This window comes from Aspergillus pseudodeflectus, assembly GCF_044049435.1.
Source record: "Aspergillus pseudodeflectus strain CBS 756.74 chromosome Unknown BJX68scaffold_41, whole genome shotgun sequence".
Classification (NCBI taxonomy): domain Eukaryota; kingdom Fungi; phylum Ascomycota; class Eurotiomycetes; order Eurotiales; family Aspergillaceae; genus Aspergillus; species Aspergillus pseudodeflectus.
The window spans coordinates 83,205-100,544 of NW_027263817.1; the positions used below are offsets into that span (position 1 = coordinate 83,205).

A 17,340-nucleotide genomic window follows, 5' to 3' on the forward strand; every position below is an offset into this window, starting at 1 on the left:
ACCCGTATTCGACCTGGCTGACGACGAACCCGCTTACGTACGCGAGCATTAATAACATCAATGAGATGCATGCTCTCGGGACTGTTTGGGCCAGTATGTTGTACGACGTGGTGTGGGATGTTGTTGAAAAGGTTGGGATCAATCAGCAGTATGGCGGTCGTGTGGCCTTTGACGAGAGAGGTGTTCCGATTGATGGAAGATTCTTGGCCATGAAGTTGGTTATGGATGGGATGGCGTTGTGAGTGATTTTGTGTTCTTTTACAGTTCCGTTCATTGTTGTTTGTTCCCCCTCCATCTCTCAGATAGGTAGCGCTCTTGCTATTTCCCTCCTCGCTGACACAGGTGCGGCGCGTGTCCAGGCAACCGTGCAACCCAACCTTTGTCCAAGCCCGCAATGCTATTATCGACGCGGATACCTCGCTCACGGGTGGCGCAAACCACTGCGAGACATGGAAGGGCTTTGCGAGGCGTGGTCTGGACCGGGCGGCGGCGTATGCGGTCTCGGATCGCAAGGGTAGTTGTGATGCTCCAGAGGGTGTCTGTTAAACCTTGTAACCTAGTGCGTTAATGGTGTATGTATATATGTACCTAAGAGGGTGAGTTGAAACGGTGTACACTGAACCATATAGGCATGTGATTGGAATGCGTGTTGTCGCTTAGATCGAGTATTATGATTATTGATCTTACGAATGAACAAGTCTGTCCTGGACCACATAAGGATACCAAAATTTGCTACAATGGATTCGAAAAACACAGACAAGCATACTATCAAGCGAGAAACACAAAAGCAAGTGAGTGTCTAGGTTACCAGGGCAACAACTGCCGGTAGTTGTTTCGTCTTGGTCACGTTGCGAGCAGTCTCAGCATCAGGAAAAGCACAAGATACGTCAGACGCAAGTTTCATCATCTAGGACCACATATGGGCGGAAGAAGTGGAAGAGCAAGAAGAACAGCAAGAGAAGCCGGAACATTCTAGTACCCATGACGAGTAGGCACCAGGCGGTCGAGAGCTGGCGAAACCTCTTCAGAACCCTCCTTCATCTTCTACTTCGTCTACTGCAGCGTGTCCCAGAAGCCAAATCCATGGCCTCTTCAGATGAGTCTTTTTTTCAGTGATCGCGCAATTATCGCGAGTTCATATGGTTAAAGAATAACAACGGATACTTTAATCTACATAAGGCTAGAGCTCGTTTTTACTACGTGTTTAGGAAGGTCTATCCTCCTTCAGAGTTCTCAATTTCCGAGAGCGTCGAAGCAGGAATGACACCGCGTCCAAGTGGATCACGGACAGAAGTGCCTCCAGATTCAGCATCAGACGGTTCCGACAGGTAGAGTACACGGGGAATGGTTAGCTTCGCCTCGTTTGGAGCTATAAAACTCAATCGCCCTGCTTGTCGCCCTCAGCATCCTCATCCTCGTTTTACTCAACATAGCCATCAGGATTGGAAGAGGGTAGCATTTATCCTGTCACTTTGCTCAATGAACCTACATCGCTTGGCGTCAGTATGCATTCTCAAGGGGGAAAGCGCTAGGGGCTTTGTATAGAGTCCAGGCATAGAGGTATATAGCAAATACATTCCCCTATCCAGCTACATAAAGGTGGGCGATTTAATTAATGATCATGCCCAAGTCCACCCCTCGCCCCAACAAAATCAACCATATCAAAGAAACTCTTCTTATAAAATCTCTCCTGGCTTGTGCGATTCACAACCTGAAGCCCAAATTGCGACGCATAATCCCCAAACTCCCAATTATCCATAAAGCTCCACGCAAACGCCCCCATGACATGCACACCATCCTCCCAAATCGCTTTTAGCGTTTCAGAGAGGTATGAGAGGTAATACTGGCTGCGGGGCGAGTCGAAGAGTTGGTCCGGTAAGTCTCGCGATGCTTCGTCGTGGATGGGGAAGCCGAATTCGCCGATCAGCACGGGTTTGCGCCATGTGTTCCAGAGGTAGGATAAGTAGGAGCGGAGGTATGTTGGGGTTATGTAGACGTAGCTCTCGGAGCGGTAGCCGATGTTCCAGCCGTAGATGTTGGTTTGTTCTTGCGTGACGCAGTACGGGTACAGAGGGTTCGTGCTGAGATTCTGCCGGGCGCAGGACTCGATTCCCTCTGCGGGGACGGAAATCACCGTTGCGGTGTAGGGATCTATACCGAAGAAGTCGGTAGTGTTTGACACGTACGCCAGGTCCTCGTCAGTGAGTGGCTGCGCGCCGGGTAAAGTGTCGAGGAGGGACTGCGGATACTGTTCGCCGAGACAGAGCGGGTTCCCAAAGCCGCCAAGCTGCATCTCGTTGAAGCGGTTCGCGGCGTCCACTTCTGTCGCGTTCTCGGGGTTCTTGGGAACACCGAAGTTATCGTTTAGTTTAAATCCGATTTTGCCTGTCCCATTGAGGACGTCGTGATAATAGTGGTACAGCTCCGCGTGTGCCCTGACAACGTTGTCGATCCCTGTAAAGTTGAACGCATAAAGCAGTGGCTCATTGAACGTTGTCCAGACGGGGACGCGGTCCGCAAAGTGAGTGAAGAGGATCTTCCCGTAGTTCACGAATGACTCGACAAACTCGGGATGCCAGTAGCCACCGTTGTTGTAGCCGATATCCGGTGTTGCAGGGATGTTACTGTCCTTGAGGAAGTACAGCGGTGAGTCGAAGTGGATCATTGTCACGACGGGAACCATGCCAAGTTCTAGGGTGTAGTTGATCAGATCATCATAGTGCTTGATGGCCTCCTGGTTAACAGGACTTCCAGGGACAGTGAATGGTAAGATGCGCGACCAGGGGATCGAGAAACTGTAGTATTTAACGCCCATGGCCGCAAGACGCTGCAGATCCTGCTTGTAGAGGAAATAGTTCTCATTCGTAATGTAGTTCGTCGGCCGATCACCGCGGATCAGCTTCTCCATCAGGGTTGGTCCGCGACCTTCGAGCGCGATTGCGCCTTCGATCTGAGCGGCGGAGGCAGCGACGCCGAAGAGGAAGTCCTCTGGGAAGGTGTAGCAATCTGTGGGGCCGAAGTAGTCGCGGGGCGGAAGGACGAGCTCGCTGGATGGGACGGAGGTAGGCTCCACGGTGGTTGTGTATAGACCGACCGATGTGTAGTTTGCGAGATCTGCTTGTACCCACAGAGAGGACCAGGCGGCCTGTCCGTATAAGTCGTCCGTGTCGGTTGCAGAAATGGATGTGGCATTAGGCAACCAGCTACCCCAGGTTGTTGTAGACAGGCTTGTTCCTAGGAGCGAGTAGGCCTCGTCGTAGCCAGGGCCATATGTGTGAGAGGTCGTGGGCGAAGGCACCGGGGTGGCATGTCTAATAATGTTAGTACTGTTGTCTGGAAACTGGATCTCTGGCATTCACCTGACAGTCTCATTCTGCGTAAACGAGAAACTTTCAAAGCCATAGCTTGGCGTAGATGGAGGCTGGGTACATTGTGCCCGCTCCGTATATCCAGTGGTCGAAACGTACAGCTGTTGTGCATGGGCGCCGGTCGCTACAGCCGCGAGCACGAGCTCAGTCTTCATTTTGGCGTAAGATTATTCCCGCTATTCCAGCACAGACACCCATAGCAGGTGCCTACCCGCTCGCATTTATAGACGGATCTTCGGAATCTCCGGTTGTAAACAAGTTCTTCACGATGCATCCCGTCGGGGAAATAGGGTAGCTGCCTGACGTCAGCTAGCATAACCCGACGTGGAGAAGCAGGCACTTTCAGCGGGGTAAAAGCAACATAAGTGGCTAGTTGACTCAAGAATGCAAGAAATGCTACTCCCCATGGGGAAGCACCAGCCACGAGCCACCGGCAGTTGCAGCATCCGGCCGGAGCCCCGCAGTCCTTCGGGGTAAAGATTGGCATTGGTGCTTGCTGATCCTTCGGGGAAATGGCCGACCACGCTTGGAATTGACGGCCCAGCGGCGAATTATCGGGGAATTACGATGGAAAAGGTTGAGCAGGCGCGCAGGAGCGGGAAATGGAATTTCCTTCTCGGGACTCGAAGGTAACATCCGGCACGACGGGCCAGTGGATGTGCGACTGTGCCGCAGTAGCCTCTTTGTACTGAAAACAGCGGCACATAAGTTCATCGCCATCTGGATCGTAGGATTCGGGGCATCGAGCCTAATGCGGGATCCAGCTTCAGCTTCGATGAAGAATGGCTCTGGGCCGGATGTAGTTTCGCCCTCGCCCTCGCTGACAATAACCATGGGGCATGATTCACTTTCGACCGGTCTCTAGATAACGTCCACTGAATGCACAGAGCGAAATCATTCTGGAATGCATAGCGCCATCGCCAGATCGTCGCCTGGTTCGATGTAAAGCTCTTCCCATCTTTGAGCACGGTATCCTTCGCGTCCATGTAATGGTTCGCGATACCGCCTAGGTCTCCAAGGACGTATCGACCGGCCCAACTCCCCGAGACATCAAATGCGGAGGATGAAGATCAAGTTCCTCCACGGAGTTAGTAAGCGGCGTTCAACTCTCCATAAACCACAAGGTTGTCTCAGTCTCTGCCGAAGTTCACCCGGCGTCCCGCTTCGTAAACCATCCTGTATTTGACATCGCTCCTTGGCGGTCTCTGAAGAAGGATGTCGCAAGCACCGGAGATCTAGAAACGGTAGTTGTACGCCTGCGAAGGATCGAAGCATGCATCACCGTTGCTCTGCGAGCATTGAGGTGTGAGACTTGGGGTAAATCCGGTAGCCCCATGGGGATTGCACCACATGGCATGGAGGAGGTGCATAAAAGGCCGTCATTCCCCATAACCACTGTGCAGCAGAACAAGCAAATCACCAGCATTTTAGATGTCTGCTATCAACGACAAGACCGATAATGACGCTCAGCACGCAGAGCATGTCGAGTCTTCCGACCCGAACTCAGGAAAGATAACTTGGGGGGAGCTATGGGAGCACAAGCGTGTCCTAGCGTGGTGTAAGTATCAACACCCCATCCGCAAGCCATGCTGATTCCCCTCATCTAGGTCTGTTTATCTTCCTCCTGCCCATCAACTTCGGCTACGAAAACAGCACCGTCGGGAACTTGCTCGCCGTCGAGTCCTTCCTCGATCAATTCGGAGTTGAAACGAGTTCCGGTATCCGCGAGATCAGAGCCGTCGACCAGCAGATCTTGAATGCAGCAACAACAGTCGGTCTATTCTGCTCAGCCTTTGCTACAGGCTTCATCTCGGATATCATGGGGCGGAAGAAAACGATCATCGTCGGTTGCCTGCTCTGCGTTGCTGGCATCATCACGCAGTACTTTAGTGCGACGATCATGCAACTCTTTGGTGGTAAGCTGCTGGGAGCATTTGGGTTTGGATTGGGACACTCTCTTGGACCGGTGTTCGTCGCGGAATTGGCACCCGTCAAAGTTCGTGGATTGTGTCTTGCGTTGGTGGTATGTCATCCCTTGCGTGTCGTTTTCCACTTGTGCCCGCCTACCATTAATCAGCTGCCCCTTACTGACACGGGGACCAGAACACAATGATCGTCCTCGGCCAGTGGCTCAACTCCGCCGCCGTCCTCGGCTCCTCAGACCGAACTGACAGTCTCGGCTGGCGGATCCCCATCATCACCCAACTCATCCCACCCTGCCTGCTGCTGATCGGCCTCCCTTTCCTCCCCGAGTCCCCCTCCTGGCTCATCATGAAAGGCCGCTCCGAAAAAGCCGCCGCGTCGTTCCGCCGCTTCAACGGCCCCAAATTCGACGTACAGGGCGCCATTGCCGTAACTGTCGCCGCTGTAGCACAGGAGCAAGAACTCGCGCGGACGGGATCCGCGTGGCTGGATTGCTTCAAGGGAAGCGACGGGCGGAGGACACTCATCGTCTGTATGGTGTACATTGCGCAGCAATTTGTCGGGGTTAACTTTGTGTCCGGGTACCTCACGTAAGTCCGCTGCGATCCGTGTGCCGGTTTTCCCACAACTGATTTATTGATTAGTTATTACTTCAAACTGGCCGGCGTTAACGACGCGATTGCGCTTGCCCAGGCGGCGTTTGCGATTCAGCTCTTCGGAAATATCTGCTCGTGGCCGTTGGTCGATCGACTGGGCCGTCGGTGCGCACCTAACCCTGAACCCTCCCCTTGCATTAGCCACAGCTAACTGAGAGCTCCAGACCCCTAATCGTCGGCGGAATGTTCATAATGACAGCAGGCCTCCTGCTAATCGGCCTAATCAGCATAAGCACCACGCCCTCCGCGCTAAAAGCCACGGTCGCATTCATGACGGTCTGGGGCTTCCTATACCAAGCAACACTGGGCGCCGTCTCATATGCGGTGGGAGGCGAAACGCCGAGTCCGCTACTAAGGCAAAAAACCTACTCGATCAACATCATGTCCGCGACGGCAGTCTCGTGCGCCGTGCTGCAGATCATGCCGTATCTGCTCAATACGGAGGAGGCGGATCTCGGCGGGAAGATCTGTTTCATTTTCTTTGGCCTGAGTTTGCCCATGTGTGTTTATTTGTTCTTTTGCTTGCCGGAGCTCAAGGGGAGGACTGTTGTGGAGATTCAGGAGATGTTTCAGGCGGGGTTGCCGGCGAGGAAGTTCCGGACGTATGTGTCGCAGGCCAGTGCGGGCGTCGGCCTCGAGTTGGACAAAGTCAAGGCGACGGAAATCGAGTGTTAAAGCCGAGGGAAATATGAGAAATCGATGGAGATAATGATGGGTCACCAGGAATGTGGAAACTGGAAAGTGATTAGTGATGCAAAGAACCGGCTCTCGGCAAGAGCCGATCGAAGCTTCGATCGCGCTTGTCTTTGCGCGCTGACGTTGTGGGCCCGGCCCTTTTTCCCTTAATCCCGCCAACTAATCCCCGTCCGTGTTACTTTATAATCCCTGAGCTCTCCTTCCTTTTGCCGTTCATACTAAGCTGTTGATAACAATTGCTTCTTCTTCGAACACGATAGCCATGGTTCAAATCGGTGGACAAGAAGTCGGCCCCATTGGCTTCGGCCTCATGGGCTTGACTTGGCGCCCAAGCCCAGTCTCGCAGGAGCAGGCGTTTGAGACGATGCGCACTGCGCTGCAGAATGGATGTACGTTTCTTTCCCTACCCAGGCTCTCAATTTAATCGTGTATTTACTGGATCGATTAGGCAACCTCTGGAACGGCGGCGAGTTCTACGGTCCCCCCTCATACAACTCGCTCGTCCTGCTGGAGCGCTACTTCGAACGATACCCCGAAGACGCAGACAAGGTCGTGCTAAACATCAAAGGGGGCGTCAACCTAAAGACAATGAAACCAGAAGGCGACGCAGAGGGCACGCGACGGACTGTGGAAGACAGCATTGCACAATTGAAAGGCCGCAAGAAGATCGACCAGTTCGAGTTTGCGCGCCGCGACCAGAATGCGCCAATGGAGGTTACCTTTGGTGTGCTCAATGAGTACGTCCAGGCAGGGAAGATCGGAGGTGTTGCACTCTCGGAGGTCCGTGCAGAGACAATCCATGAGGCAGTTAAGCACACGAAGGTCGTTGCTGTCGAGGTCGAACTGTCCATGTACGCCTCCCTGTCGAATCTCCAGTCGACTAAGACTAAGAGCTAAGCTAAGCTAACGCTGTATCCCAGGTTCACCACTGACCCCTTGGAGAACGGCGTCGCCGCCGCATGCGCGCAGTACGGCATCCCCCTGGTCGCCTACTCCCCAATCGGCCGAGGCCTGTTGACCGGCCAGATCCGCAAATTCGAGGATATCCCGGAGGACTCGACGCTGCGCAACTTCCCGCGCTTCCAGCGCGAGAACTTTGAGATCAACATGGAGCTCGTCCGGAAGGTGGAAGAGCTCGCTGCCAACAAGGGGTGCACCGCGGCGCAGTTCGCTATCAACTGGGTCCGCGCGTTGTCGAATCGTCCCGGGATGCCTACGATTATTCCCATTCCTGGCGCGACGACAGCGGCGCGTGTTGAGGAGAATAGTAAGGTTGTTGAGATTACGGAGGAGGATTTCGCAGCGGTTGAGGCGATTTTGAAGAAGTTCCCCGTGGCTGGGGCTCGGTATCCGGAACACATCCCCTTCAACACTTAGATTAGATTCTACGGATAGATCGAGATCAACCAGCAGTGTGCAATAAAAGACGCCTTCTCGCTGCACAATCGGACAAGGTCGCTCCGCTTGGATCGAATAAACTCAGTCCACTCAACATAATGCGTATTGTGCGGTCTCGGCCATGATATCATCCGCTGTAAGGGATGCCCTCTGTATGACATCACATGCAGGTAATCTCACCCACCCCCTCACACAAAGCATCTTTTAAAAGTCCTCACCTCAATCAAACACTCATTCTCTCAATTCTGCTACTCTCAATCCACAAACAGCCCCTGTCAATCCAGAAGAAAGAATAATCCAAAATGACAGGCTACCACCTCCCCGTCGACCTGAAACAATTCAAAAAACTCACCCTCAACCCCAAAAACACCACCCTGACCCCCGACCAAAAGAAAGACCTCCAACACAACATCAACATCTTCCGCGACGCTATCGTCGCCTTTACCGCAACCGGCGCCGCGCGCGGACAGGCCGGCCACACAGGCGGCCCCTTCGACACAGCCCCCGAAGTCTGCATCCTGCTCGGCTTCCTCAACGCGAACCCCGAGAAATACTACGACGCCATCTTCGACGAGGCGGGACACCGCGTTGCGACCCAGTATCTCCTTGCCGCGATCGATGGAAAGATTGAGCCGGATCACCTGCTGAATTATCGCGATGCGAACTCGAAGCTTCCGGGGCATCCGGAGTTGGGCCTCACGCCTGGTGTGAAATTCAGCTCCGGAAGATTGGGACATATGTGGGGGATGGTCAATGGGATTGCGATGGCGCATCGCGACAAGGCGGTCTTCATGCTTGGGTCCGACGGGTCGCAGCAGGAAGGGAATGACGCCGAAGCGGCACGGATCGCCGTTGCGAATAACCTCAATGTGAAATTGTTCATCGATAACAATGACGTGACTATTGCGGGACACCCGAGCCAGTATCTGAAGGGCTACGAGCTCGAGAAGACGCTTTCGGGACACGGGCTGACGGTCGTCCGGGCGCAGGGCGAGAATATCGACTCGCTTTATGGTGCGATGGTCAAGACTATTCAGACCAACGGGCCTACGGCGGTTATCGTGGACCGCAAGATGGCGCCTGGAATTCCAGACCTCGAAGGCAAAATTCACGCGCACGACGTCGTCCCCGTGGACGTTGCACGCAAGTACCTGACCAAGCGCGGCTACGCGGAAAAGGACCTGGCCTTCTACGACCAGATCAAGGCGAAGGGGAACCCGCACCAGTACTTGGGATCGACGAAGGACAAGGGATCGAACCGCGTGATCTTCGGCGAAGCCGTCAACTCGGTCCTCGACGAGCTGAGCGAGGAAGAAGCCAAGAGGCGCGTGATGGTCATTGACTCGGACCTCGAGGGGTCGACGGGGCTAAAGGGCATCCACCAGAAGCACCCGGAGGTGTACGTCTCGTCTGGAGTCATGGAGCGCGGGAACTTTAGTGCAGCCGCGGGCTTCGGGTTCGGAAGCGACGGGTCCCGCCAGGGCGTGTTCTCGACCTTTGCCGCGTTCCTGGAAATGTGTATTTCGGAAATCACCATGGCTCGATTGAACGGATGCAGTGTGCTCTCGCACTTTAGCCACAGCGGCGTGGACGAGATCGCGGATAACACGTGCCACTTCGGCATCAACAACTTCTTCGCGGATAACGGGCTCATGGACGCCGTGAGCACGGGATTGTATTTCCCGGCCGACGGCGAGCAGATGAAGGCAGTCGTCAGAGCCGTCTTCTTCACCAAGGGTCTGCGCTTCATCTTCTCCACCCGCTCCAAGACACCCTACATCCTCAAGGAGAACAGTGAGGAGAAGCTCTATGGCGGCGACTACAAGTTTGTGCCTGGCAAGGAGGAGTTTATCCGCCGGGGCAAGGCCGGGTATGTAATTTCCTACGGAGACATGTTGTACCGGTCTCTGGACGCCGTTGAGAGACTACGGAAGGAAGGGATCGACGTCGGTCTTGTGAATAAGCCGACGCTGAATGTGGTCGATGAGGAGGCGATCAAGGTGTATGGGTCTTCGCCGTTTGTTGTTGTAGTGGAGAGTTTGGCGCAGAAGACGAGCCTTGGCTCACGGCTGGGTAGTCACTTGTTGGATCGCAAGCTTACGCCCAAGTATCGCATGATGGGTGCGGTCAAGGAGGGCTGCGGTGGTCTGTACGAGCAGATCAATGCCCAGGGACTGGGACCTGATGATATTGTGCGTGCTGTCAAGGCGGCTCACGAAAAGTAAATGTTTGTCTAGACGGCCTACAGAAGTCGATCGCGACGATAAACTTTGATAGTATCATGCCTAGAATGCGAAGTTCTGTCTTTACATGACTCTTTCCGTACACATGGGGTCCCGTGTATCCATAGCTCACTCGCCGTCAACAACACTCTGGATGACCCGCTTGATACCAGCCTTGTCCAGCTGCTGAATTCCCAGCAGCTCATTATCCGTCTTGTCAAAGTGTCCACCATTCTCCGCACCCCAGATCGCCTTGAAGATAAAGGGGAAGATCGTCTCGTGGCTAATGTTGCCCTGCTTCACCTGAACGAGCGCCTTCTCCACCGCCTCCGTAGTATCGGGCTCGGTAACAGTCCAACCATCGCTACCAACAATCTCCTGCGAAAGCGCAAGAACCTCCTTCAAGGTCGTGCTAGCTTCTCCGACACGCACAACACGGTTCTTCGTCTCCTCGGGATGGTTCAACACACCAACAACCGCCTTGCCGATCGTCGCAAGGGTGGTCGTACTATAAAGCCGCTCCCCACCATCATGCAGCGCAGCAATCTTCTTGACAGGGTTAATCGGGAACCCCGCACGAAGACCCCAGTCCAGGAACGCGCCCGTGTACACAATCGTATAGCTCAGCTTGCCCTCGGCCGCCAGCGACTTGAGGAGCTCCTGCGCCTCGACCTTGGGACGGTATACGGGCGCGGCGCGGTTCAATGCATTATCAAGATCAGATCCAAACTCGGAGGGAATGAAGCGAGCGACCTTGGCGGTGACAGCGGCGTGGATGAGGTTGGTTTGTGCGGCTGCGGCGGTGGGTGGGATGGTGGAGACGACGGCGTCTTTGCCCTGCAGCTTGGAGGCGAGGTCGTCGATGGACTCGTAGTCGACTTCGATGGTTTCGACGCCGGGGTTCTTTGGAGGGGAGGAGCCGGGGCGGGTGAAGACGGTCACATTGAAGGGGGCAGAGGAGACGGCGGAGAGGATGGCTGGGCCGAGGTTGCCGCTGACCTGGGGTTGTTAGACTAAGTCATCTAGAGAGAAGGGGAAGATACATACTCCAGCGAGGACGACGTTGCGAATAGCAGTCATGGTGTAGATGAAGCTTGAGAAGGGTGAGATTCTGAAGTGAAAGTTGTTGTCAAGGGGAAGTGTTGTGTTACACCAAGGAAGATGCAACATGGAAACACCTCACTTATATATCTTTCTTTGTCCCCCGTCTCACCACATAACCCTGGTCGATTCCATCATCTTGTACGCGTTTCGCAGCAAATGATGTGATATTCCGGGTATCCCACTCGGGTTCGGACGTCGGGCTCACTCTGGGCTCGGATTTAGAGGCTTGGAACCCTTTGCGTGTATACATCCGCCTCGATGGTTCCATGGACTTGGCTGAAAGGCCGCTAAATTGACGCTTGACTGGTGAGAATTGGGAGAGCCGCCCTGTCCACTGAAATCAGATTGTGCCCCACTTCTTTCATCCCACCGGCTCTTTCGCCCATCCCACCGGCAAAGATTTGTAGTCCTGAAAAATCAAGCAAAATGTCGCCATTTCCAGGGGAATTTCCCTGCTACACTCAGATTCACTCCTGAAACTTGAAACATGCTCTCCTGCGAATATCCCGGCTGCACCGCGCAGTACCGACGAAAGGAGCACCTGACGCGCCACGCGAAGAAGCACGACGACAGCTCCCAACTCGCCTGCGAGCACTGCGACAAGACATTCGAACGGTCAGACACACTCCGTCGGCACCAGCAGTTACACCTACGCGAAGAGGCGAATAGCACGCCTCGCGCTGCGAAAGCCTGTGATCGCTGCCACGCCAGTAAGACCCGGTGTGACGGGCGGCAGCCTTGCGATGTGTGTTCCCGGCGCGCGCTGTGCTGTACGTTTGACAGGCGGTCGAAAAGGCCGTCCAAGGGGCCGCCTGCGACGGAAATTGGCATTGCGGACAGTAGTAGCTCTGTGAGCGAGTCGCAGGGCTCGTCGTACGGGGATTCGTTGCCGTTTGTCGATTTCGATAGTCCTGGAGCGATGTCGCTACCCGACCATAGCGCTATCCAGCAATCCATCATCCGGCAGCATGAGGAAGAGCTCCGCCAAAATCGCATCCTGGTCCCTGGGTCGGCTGCCGAAACAGGTGTGAATAGACGTACAGAGAACTCATCTTCTGACCTGGATATCGACTATAATGTCGAAGTGTATTTTGCCCATTTTCATGCGCAATGGCCGTTTCTACACCAGCCATCGTTTATGCGGTCCAAAGACGCCGGACCAAAAGTGCTGCTCCTCACGGTAGTCATGATCGGGCTCTGGGTGACGGGCGATTTATCATCGCGGGAACGAGCAGAGACGATGCACGGCAAATTGGTGGCGCTTCTGGAGAGTCGAATAGTGAGTCTATCATCCAGTAACCCCTCATCCTCGGCCAATCTAACCAATCAAAAGGGCGACTGGAAATCGCAAAAAGAATTCAAAGAGAAAGTCTGGCCCCTGGCAACGTTCCAAGCAATCCTCCTCAACATCATATTCTCCACAATCCGCGAAGCAACCTCCAACCTCCAAGAACGCTGCTCATCCCTCCTCCGCGCCCTAACAACAACCTGCATCGCGGGCGGTCTCTTCAGTCATGAGCGAATGCGCGCCCAAATCCACCCCAGCGACTCCATGCTCTTCGCATGGACATACGTCGAGGAAACACAGCGGCTCGCGCTGGCACTATTCAAGGTGAACACGCTCTTACAGACGGGGATGTTACGGGTCGAGGATTTGGAGCTTCCGCTTCCGGACAATGGCTACTTGTGGGATGCGCCGGAGACGAGGGACTTTTATAGTCGGTATCATGCGCAGTTGGAGTCTGGGGCGTATGCACGTGATCCGCCGCTTATTTGTAATATTTTTCGGGATGTTAAGAATGGGGGGAGGGGGTTGGGACAGTTGTTGGAGGTTGATAGCTGGTTGGGGTTTCTTGCTAGTTCGTGACTATACTGTAACCAATGAACATAATGATGAAGGCCTCCTTGTACCCAGCGCTAGAAGCGTAGTCGACGAGAGTATTCTGGCTTGATCAAGGTGATCGCACCTAGCCAGGCAGAAGAAATCACCATCTGGAAGCTGACTCTGGTGGGTGGAGAGAACCCGCTGCGTCGAGGCACGGGAAACTTTCCTCACAGGCTATAAGGGAGGGCGATCTTCTAAAGACAACCAAGATAGGTTGCTATGGCATTCATAAACAAACCAGGAGTCACAACCGGATTCGGAGGCACCATCTAACTTTTATCTATAATATCCTCTTTAACACTTTATTGAGACAAGTGATACTATAGCTATACTCTAGACATGTGCGCTTACCATCATAGCACCCTCAAGGATATCGGCAAGGTAGTTCTTGACTCAATCTGTACACTTCTAGGATGTGATCTAAACTGGGTATATTACCCTGGTTGACGTATTTTATCCACAGAACAAAAATATAAAGCGAAGTGACGGGTATATTTTTTAAAGCTCCTAGCCAAAACAGTTGCATTTAAGATGTACTTGGAAGCCTATAACATAATATGAACGACAGCTCTTGAGTTATCCCAGACATTGTAGATTGCTCTCGGATTCCCATCCTTCACCTTAACATGGCTTCCAAAACCTATTTCTTGCCTTTAGCACCGGCATTAGCCGCTGCATCTGGCATCGAGCCAATCTCCTCTTTCGCCCCAGTCAAACTCTCATTCGCCTGGGCTTTGGCGCGATCCGTAGCATGTTCTATAGGCAAGTATTAAACGAAAAAGCGGACAAAAGGAAGGATACTCAGGACAAAAGCTTACCCTCCTGCTGAGAGCCTAAATAAAATGTACAAGTTAGCCCTGGATGAAATAGATAGACATGTGTATGGATCAATCAGTGCAGTACTATTACTTACCTTGATTAAAGACTTTTCCGAAGGAATCGCGTGCCTGGCCCTTTGCGTACTCAAGATTCTCTTTGATCCTATCTCCTGCGTGCTCCATTTCTTCTGATCTATAATTAGTCTCGTAGTGTCTTAGGTAAGACCAGCGGGTATACTCACCTGGCTTAAGAGTATATCTTTGTGCGTGTATTTAAGAGTGAGTGTATCTAAGAGATGTAATATGAGCTAGGTAAAGGAAGAAGATGAAGGAAGAATTAAGAGTATTTATAGATCTAGTCTTGCAAAATAACCTTGATTAGTTAACCATGAATGTAGAATAGTGATGACGGGTTCTCTGCAAATGTGACATCTACAACTATGCAGTTAAGGTTATATCGTGATATGATGTTGATGTCATGATAGGCTGTTGCAACATGCTGTGACAACATGATGGTACGAGATGATGTTATTGATCTGACGAAGATGACTACCTGCATTTACGTCCTTTATTCTTTATTGATCCCCATAAGCGTGAAATTCCTGTCTGGCATGGGCTGTTTGCCTGGCCAGCCGATCGATCGCGTCTTTATCGGCTGTTTTGCCTGGGAATCCAACCATTCTAGTTAAATTGCTGTGCGGTGGGACTTGGCATTCCTGGATGGTTGTAGAATCGCAAACCCCTTTTTAAGAGAATCCTTCTAGACCGTCATGAGAAGTGCTGATGGCTCAATAAAGCACTTGCGCTAATCTCTTCTTTGGGAGGTGGGCAGAGCAACAACTCTCACATGTTACTTGGTGAAGGCGCTTTCAAGAGCGACTGTAGACTATTCTAGAGAACAAAGTGGTTCTTGATGGCTTCAAAGAACCTGATACCTATACTGAGCCCCTGGATAGATTTCAGTCCTTCTCCCATGCAATCCATCTGTCCTCAACGCTTCAGGAGCTGCCTTTTTCCATTCTCCTAGAACCTGGATCGCCGTTTCAAACAGAGAGGAGGGTCGATTGATAATTCAGATTAGGAACTATAGGTTTCCTAGGGCTTGTGTTACAAATCCGTAGAATAGTCAGCGCCCGGCGCAAAAGTGGGATATCCCACCGGCTGTTCATTGATAAGCCGGAGGAACACAAACACCACGATCACCATCACGTTCTTAACTTCAGCAAAGACTTCGCGCTGCGTGGACCATATTGCACGTCTTGTCTTGAGCAAAAGCAACATGTCCACCGAACTCGTATCCCAAATTACTATGGACGGCAGCGCGCCTACCTTGGCCGCTACCGAACCAACACAACCGCCATCACAAACACTAGAGCGATGCCTCCAGCGACTGTTCGAAATAACTGGTCGACACACCAGACACCACCACAGAGTATCCGAGCTGGACATATACGCGCAGCTAGAGACTCTCCGCGCGATCCTCTGCCAACTGGATCCTTCACTCACCCTCCCACCGGATCTCGTCTCTGACATCGACAAAGTCCTCACACACCGAAGCAGCCACTCCCTCCTCACATCCTCATCCTCAATCTCGCCTCGGATTACCGTAACACACAAAACGACCCCCAGCACCCACACGCCAAAACAAACACGCATCTCCCTCTGGAAAGGCGACATCACAACCTTAACGGACGTAACAGCCATCGTCAACGCCGCAAACTCGCAAATGCTCGGCTGCTTCCGGCCCTCGCACCGGTGTATCGATAATGTCATTCATTCCGCCGCAGGGCCACGTCTCCGATGCGCTTGTCACGAGCTCATGCAAGAGCAAGGATACGAAGAGCCAAGCGGTCAAGCGAAAGTTACGCCGGGATTCAACCTCCACGCGCAGTATGTCATCCACACCGTTGGCCCGGAACTCAATGACGGCCGGGATCCAGATGAGGATGATTGCCAAATTTTGAGGGAGTGTTATGTGTCGTGCTTTGAAGCTGCGGAGGGATTGCCGGCGTTGGAGGATGGGAGGAAAGTGCTTGTTTTCTGCTGTATCTCGACGGGACTCTTTGCGTTCCCTTCGGATGTCGCTGCAAAGATTGCGCTGGATACCGTTGTCGAGTGGTGTTCGAAGCATCCTGAGACGACCATAACGGATGTGATCTTTGATACGTTCTTGCAGCGGGATTGGGCCCTTTATAACGAGAATATGACTGCCCTGCCAATCCACTCAAACAACAGCTCGACAATAACAATACACCCAAGCCCAGCCGAACCAACCCACCCACTCATCCCGGACTCCATACTCACAGCAAAATCTTGGCTCCGCAACGCAGACTACCTAATAATAAGCGCCGGCGCCGGGCTATCAGCGGCAACAGGGCTCGACTATACATCATCAGACCTCTTCGCAAAGCACTTCCCGGCCTTCCTCCCACTGGGCCTGCGCACACTCTACGACGTCTTCGGCTTCAACGGGTGGGAATCCCCAGAGCAGAAATGGGGGTATTATTTCCATCATCTCAACACGGTACGGACCTGGCCGGAGTCGGCGCTGTATGCGCGTGTACGCAAGATTGCCGAGCGATTCGGGAGTAGGTGTTTCGTTCGCACGTCGAATGCCGATGGGCTCTTCGTCGCGAATGGATTCCATCCATCAAGGATCTCGACGCCTCAGGGGCAGTATGCGTTCCTGCAGTGTTTCGCCAAGTGCCGGCGCGAAGCTGTGTTTCCCTCTGCGCCCTTTGTTGACGCTGCGCTTCCATTCTTAGATCCACGGACGCAGTGTCTGACTGATTCGTCTAAGATTCCGGTTTGCAAGTACTGTGGTGGGGAGCTCACGTTATGTGTCCGTGGCGGCGACTACTTTAATTCATCCCCGTTCAAGGCGCAAGAGAGGGAATACAAACGATTCATCGAGCATGTATCGAGCACCATAGGTGCTACGTCGGGTAAAGGGGATGGCGGTGCAAGTCCCAAAGCTGTGATTCTCGAGCTCGGCGTGGGGATGAATACACCTGCTGTGCTCCGCTGGGCGAATGACGAGCTGGTAGAGGAGTCGGCAAGCCGTGGATTCCGATTGATTAGGGCTGGGCTTGATGCGGCGGGGTGTGCGCCTTGGGATCTCGAGGAGGAGGGGCAGGCTGTGGGGATACATGGGGATTTGAATGCGGTGGTCCGCATGCTGGGTGATGGTTGGATGTAGGAAGCCATCATCAGGCTATTATTCCATTCATGTCGTAGCCCGCTCAGGGTGTCATACCAATCTGATGGCCA

General features: G+C 53.2%; 9 protein-coding genes across 9 annotated transcripts in view; 6 read left to right on the forward strand and 3 right to left on the reverse strand.

Moving 5' to 3' along the window:
* Nucleotides 1-372, forward strand: part of BJX68DRAFT_242961 (uncharacterized protein) — a 568-nt gene extending 196 nt beyond the window's left edge. The window contains exon 2 of the mRNA XM_071041077.1: nucleotides 3-372. Within this exon, the coding sequence (XP_070896102.1) occupies nucleotides 66-242 (177 nt within the window). The 5' untranslated portion in view covers nucleotides 3-65 and the 3' untranslated portion in view covers nucleotides 243-372. The remainder of the gene's footprint in view (nucleotides 1-2) is intronic.
* A 1,113-nt stretch (nucleotides 373-1,485) lies between these two features.
* Nucleotides 1,486-3,643, reverse strand: BJX68DRAFT_148367 (glycoside hydrolase family 1 protein). The gene is made up of 2 exons (XM_071036625.1): nucleotides 3,360-3,643; nucleotides 1,486-3,311 (listed from the first exon to the last, which is right to left on the reverse strand). The coding sequence occupies exons 1-2, from the start codon at nucleotides 3,521-3,523 to the stop codon at nucleotides 1,613-1,615; spliced, it is 1,863 nt and encodes a 620-aa protein (XP_070896103.1). The 5' UTR covers nucleotides 3,524-3,643; the 3' UTR covers nucleotides 1,486-1,612.
* An 858-nt stretch (nucleotides 3,644-4,501) lies between these two features.
* BJX68DRAFT_148422 (general substrate transporter) lies at nucleotides 4,502-6,826 on the forward strand. The gene is made up of 5 exons (XM_071036627.1): nucleotides 4,502-4,926; nucleotides 4,976-5,391; nucleotides 5,472-5,881; nucleotides 5,936-6,052; nucleotides 6,112-6,826. The coding sequence occupies exons 1-5, from the start codon at nucleotides 4,800-4,802 to the stop codon at nucleotides 6,620-6,622; spliced, it is 1,581 nt and encodes a 526-aa protein (XP_070896104.1). The 5' UTR covers nucleotides 4,502-4,799; the 3' UTR covers nucleotides 6,623-6,826.
* BJX68DRAFT_148373 (aldo/keto reductase family protein) lies at nucleotides 6,765-8,182 on the forward strand. The gene is made up of 3 exons (XM_071036626.1): nucleotides 6,765-7,032; nucleotides 7,092-7,494; nucleotides 7,564-8,182. The coding sequence occupies exons 1-3, from the start codon at nucleotides 6,906-6,908 to the stop codon at nucleotides 8,018-8,020; spliced, it is 987 nt and encodes a 328-aa protein (XP_070896105.1). The 5' UTR covers nucleotides 6,765-6,905; the 3' UTR covers nucleotides 8,021-8,182.
* Nucleotides 8,174-10,329, forward strand: BJX68DRAFT_148360 (thiamine diphosphate-binding protein). Its single transcript, XM_071036624.1, has one exon. It carries the CDS (start codon nucleotides 8,344-8,346, stop codon nucleotides 10,264-10,266), a length of 1,923 nt encoding a protein of 640 aa, XP_070896106.1. The 5' UTR covers nucleotides 8,174-8,343; the 3' UTR covers nucleotides 10,267-10,329.
* A 63-nt stretch (nucleotides 10,330-10,392) lies between these two features.
* BJX68DRAFT_269643 (aromatic alcohol reductase) lies at nucleotides 10,393-11,343 on the reverse strand (the record flags this gene model as incomplete). The annotated part of the gene is made up of 2 exons (XM_071046403.1): nucleotides 10,393-11,262; nucleotides 11,311-11,343. 2 exons carry the CDS (start codon nucleotides 11,341-11,343, stop codon nucleotides 10,393-10,395), a joined length of 903 nt encoding a protein of 300 aa, XP_070896107.1.
* Nucleotides 11,344-11,854: 511 nt separating this feature from the next.
* BJX68DRAFT_269644 (Zn(II)2Cys6 transcription factor) lies at nucleotides 11,855-13,234 on the forward strand (the record flags this gene model as incomplete). Its single annotated transcript, XM_071046404.1, has 2 exons — nucleotides 11,855-12,646; nucleotides 12,701-13,234. 2 exons carry the CDS (start codon nucleotides 11,855-11,857, stop codon nucleotides 13,232-13,234), a joined length of 1,326 nt encoding a protein of 441 aa, XP_070896108.1.
* Nucleotides 13,235-13,892: 658 nt separating this feature from the next.
* BJX68DRAFT_269645 (uncharacterized protein) lies at nucleotides 13,893-14,253 on the reverse strand (the record flags this gene model as incomplete). Its single annotated transcript, XM_071046405.1, has 3 exons — nucleotides 13,893-14,008; nucleotides 14,071-14,085; nucleotides 14,166-14,253. 3 exons carry the CDS (start codon nucleotides 14,251-14,253, stop codon nucleotides 13,893-13,895), a joined length of 219 nt encoding a protein of 72 aa, XP_070896109.1.
* A 1,096-nt stretch (nucleotides 14,254-15,349) lies between these two features.
* Nucleotides 15,350-17,269, forward strand: BJX68DRAFT_269646 (uncharacterized protein; the record flags this gene model as incomplete). Its single annotated transcript, XM_071046406.1, has 1 exon — nucleotides 15,350-17,269. One exon carries the CDS (start codon nucleotides 15,350-15,352, stop codon nucleotides 17,267-17,269), a length of 1,920 nt encoding a protein of 639 aa, XP_070896110.1.
* Between the last annotated feature and the right edge of the window lie 71 nt (nucleotides 17,270-17,340).

Coding starts and splice junctions, on each gene's coding strand:
- BJX68DRAFT_148367 (XM_071036625.1), bottom strand. CDS start 3,523: ATGAAGACTGAGCTCGTGCTCGCGGCTGTAGCGACCGGCGCCCATGCA. Junction 3,312..3,359: donor ACGCAGAATGAGACTGTCAG/GTGAATGCCAGA, acceptor TAACATTATTAG/ACATGCCACCCCGGTGCCTT.
- BJX68DRAFT_148422 (XM_071036627.1), top strand. CDS start 4,800: ATGTCTGCTATCAACGACAAGACCGATAATGACGCTCAGCACGCAGAG. Junction 4,927..4,975: donor CAAGCGTGTCCTAGCGTGGT/GTAAGTATCAAC, acceptor CCCCTCATCTAG/GTCTGTTTATCTTCCTCCTG. Junction 6,053..6,111: donor GTCGATCGACTGGGCCGTCG/GTGCGCACCTAA, acceptor TGAGAGCTCCAG/ACCCCTAATCGTCGGCGGAA.
- BJX68DRAFT_148373 (XM_071036626.1), top strand. CDS start 6,906: ATGGTTCAAATCGGTGGACAAGAAGTCGGCCCCATTGGCTTCGGCCTC. Junction 7,033..7,091: donor CACTGCGCTGCAGAATGGAT/GTACGTTTCTTT, acceptor TGGATCGATTAG/GCAACCTCTGGAACGGCGGC. Junction 7,495..7,563: donor GTCGAGGTCGAACTGTCCAT/GTACGCCTCCCT, acceptor GCTGTATCCCAG/GTTCACCACTGACCCCTTGG.
- BJX68DRAFT_148360 (XM_071036624.1), top strand. CDS start 8,344: ATGACAGGCTACCACCTCCCCGTCGACCTGAAACAATTCAAAAAACTC.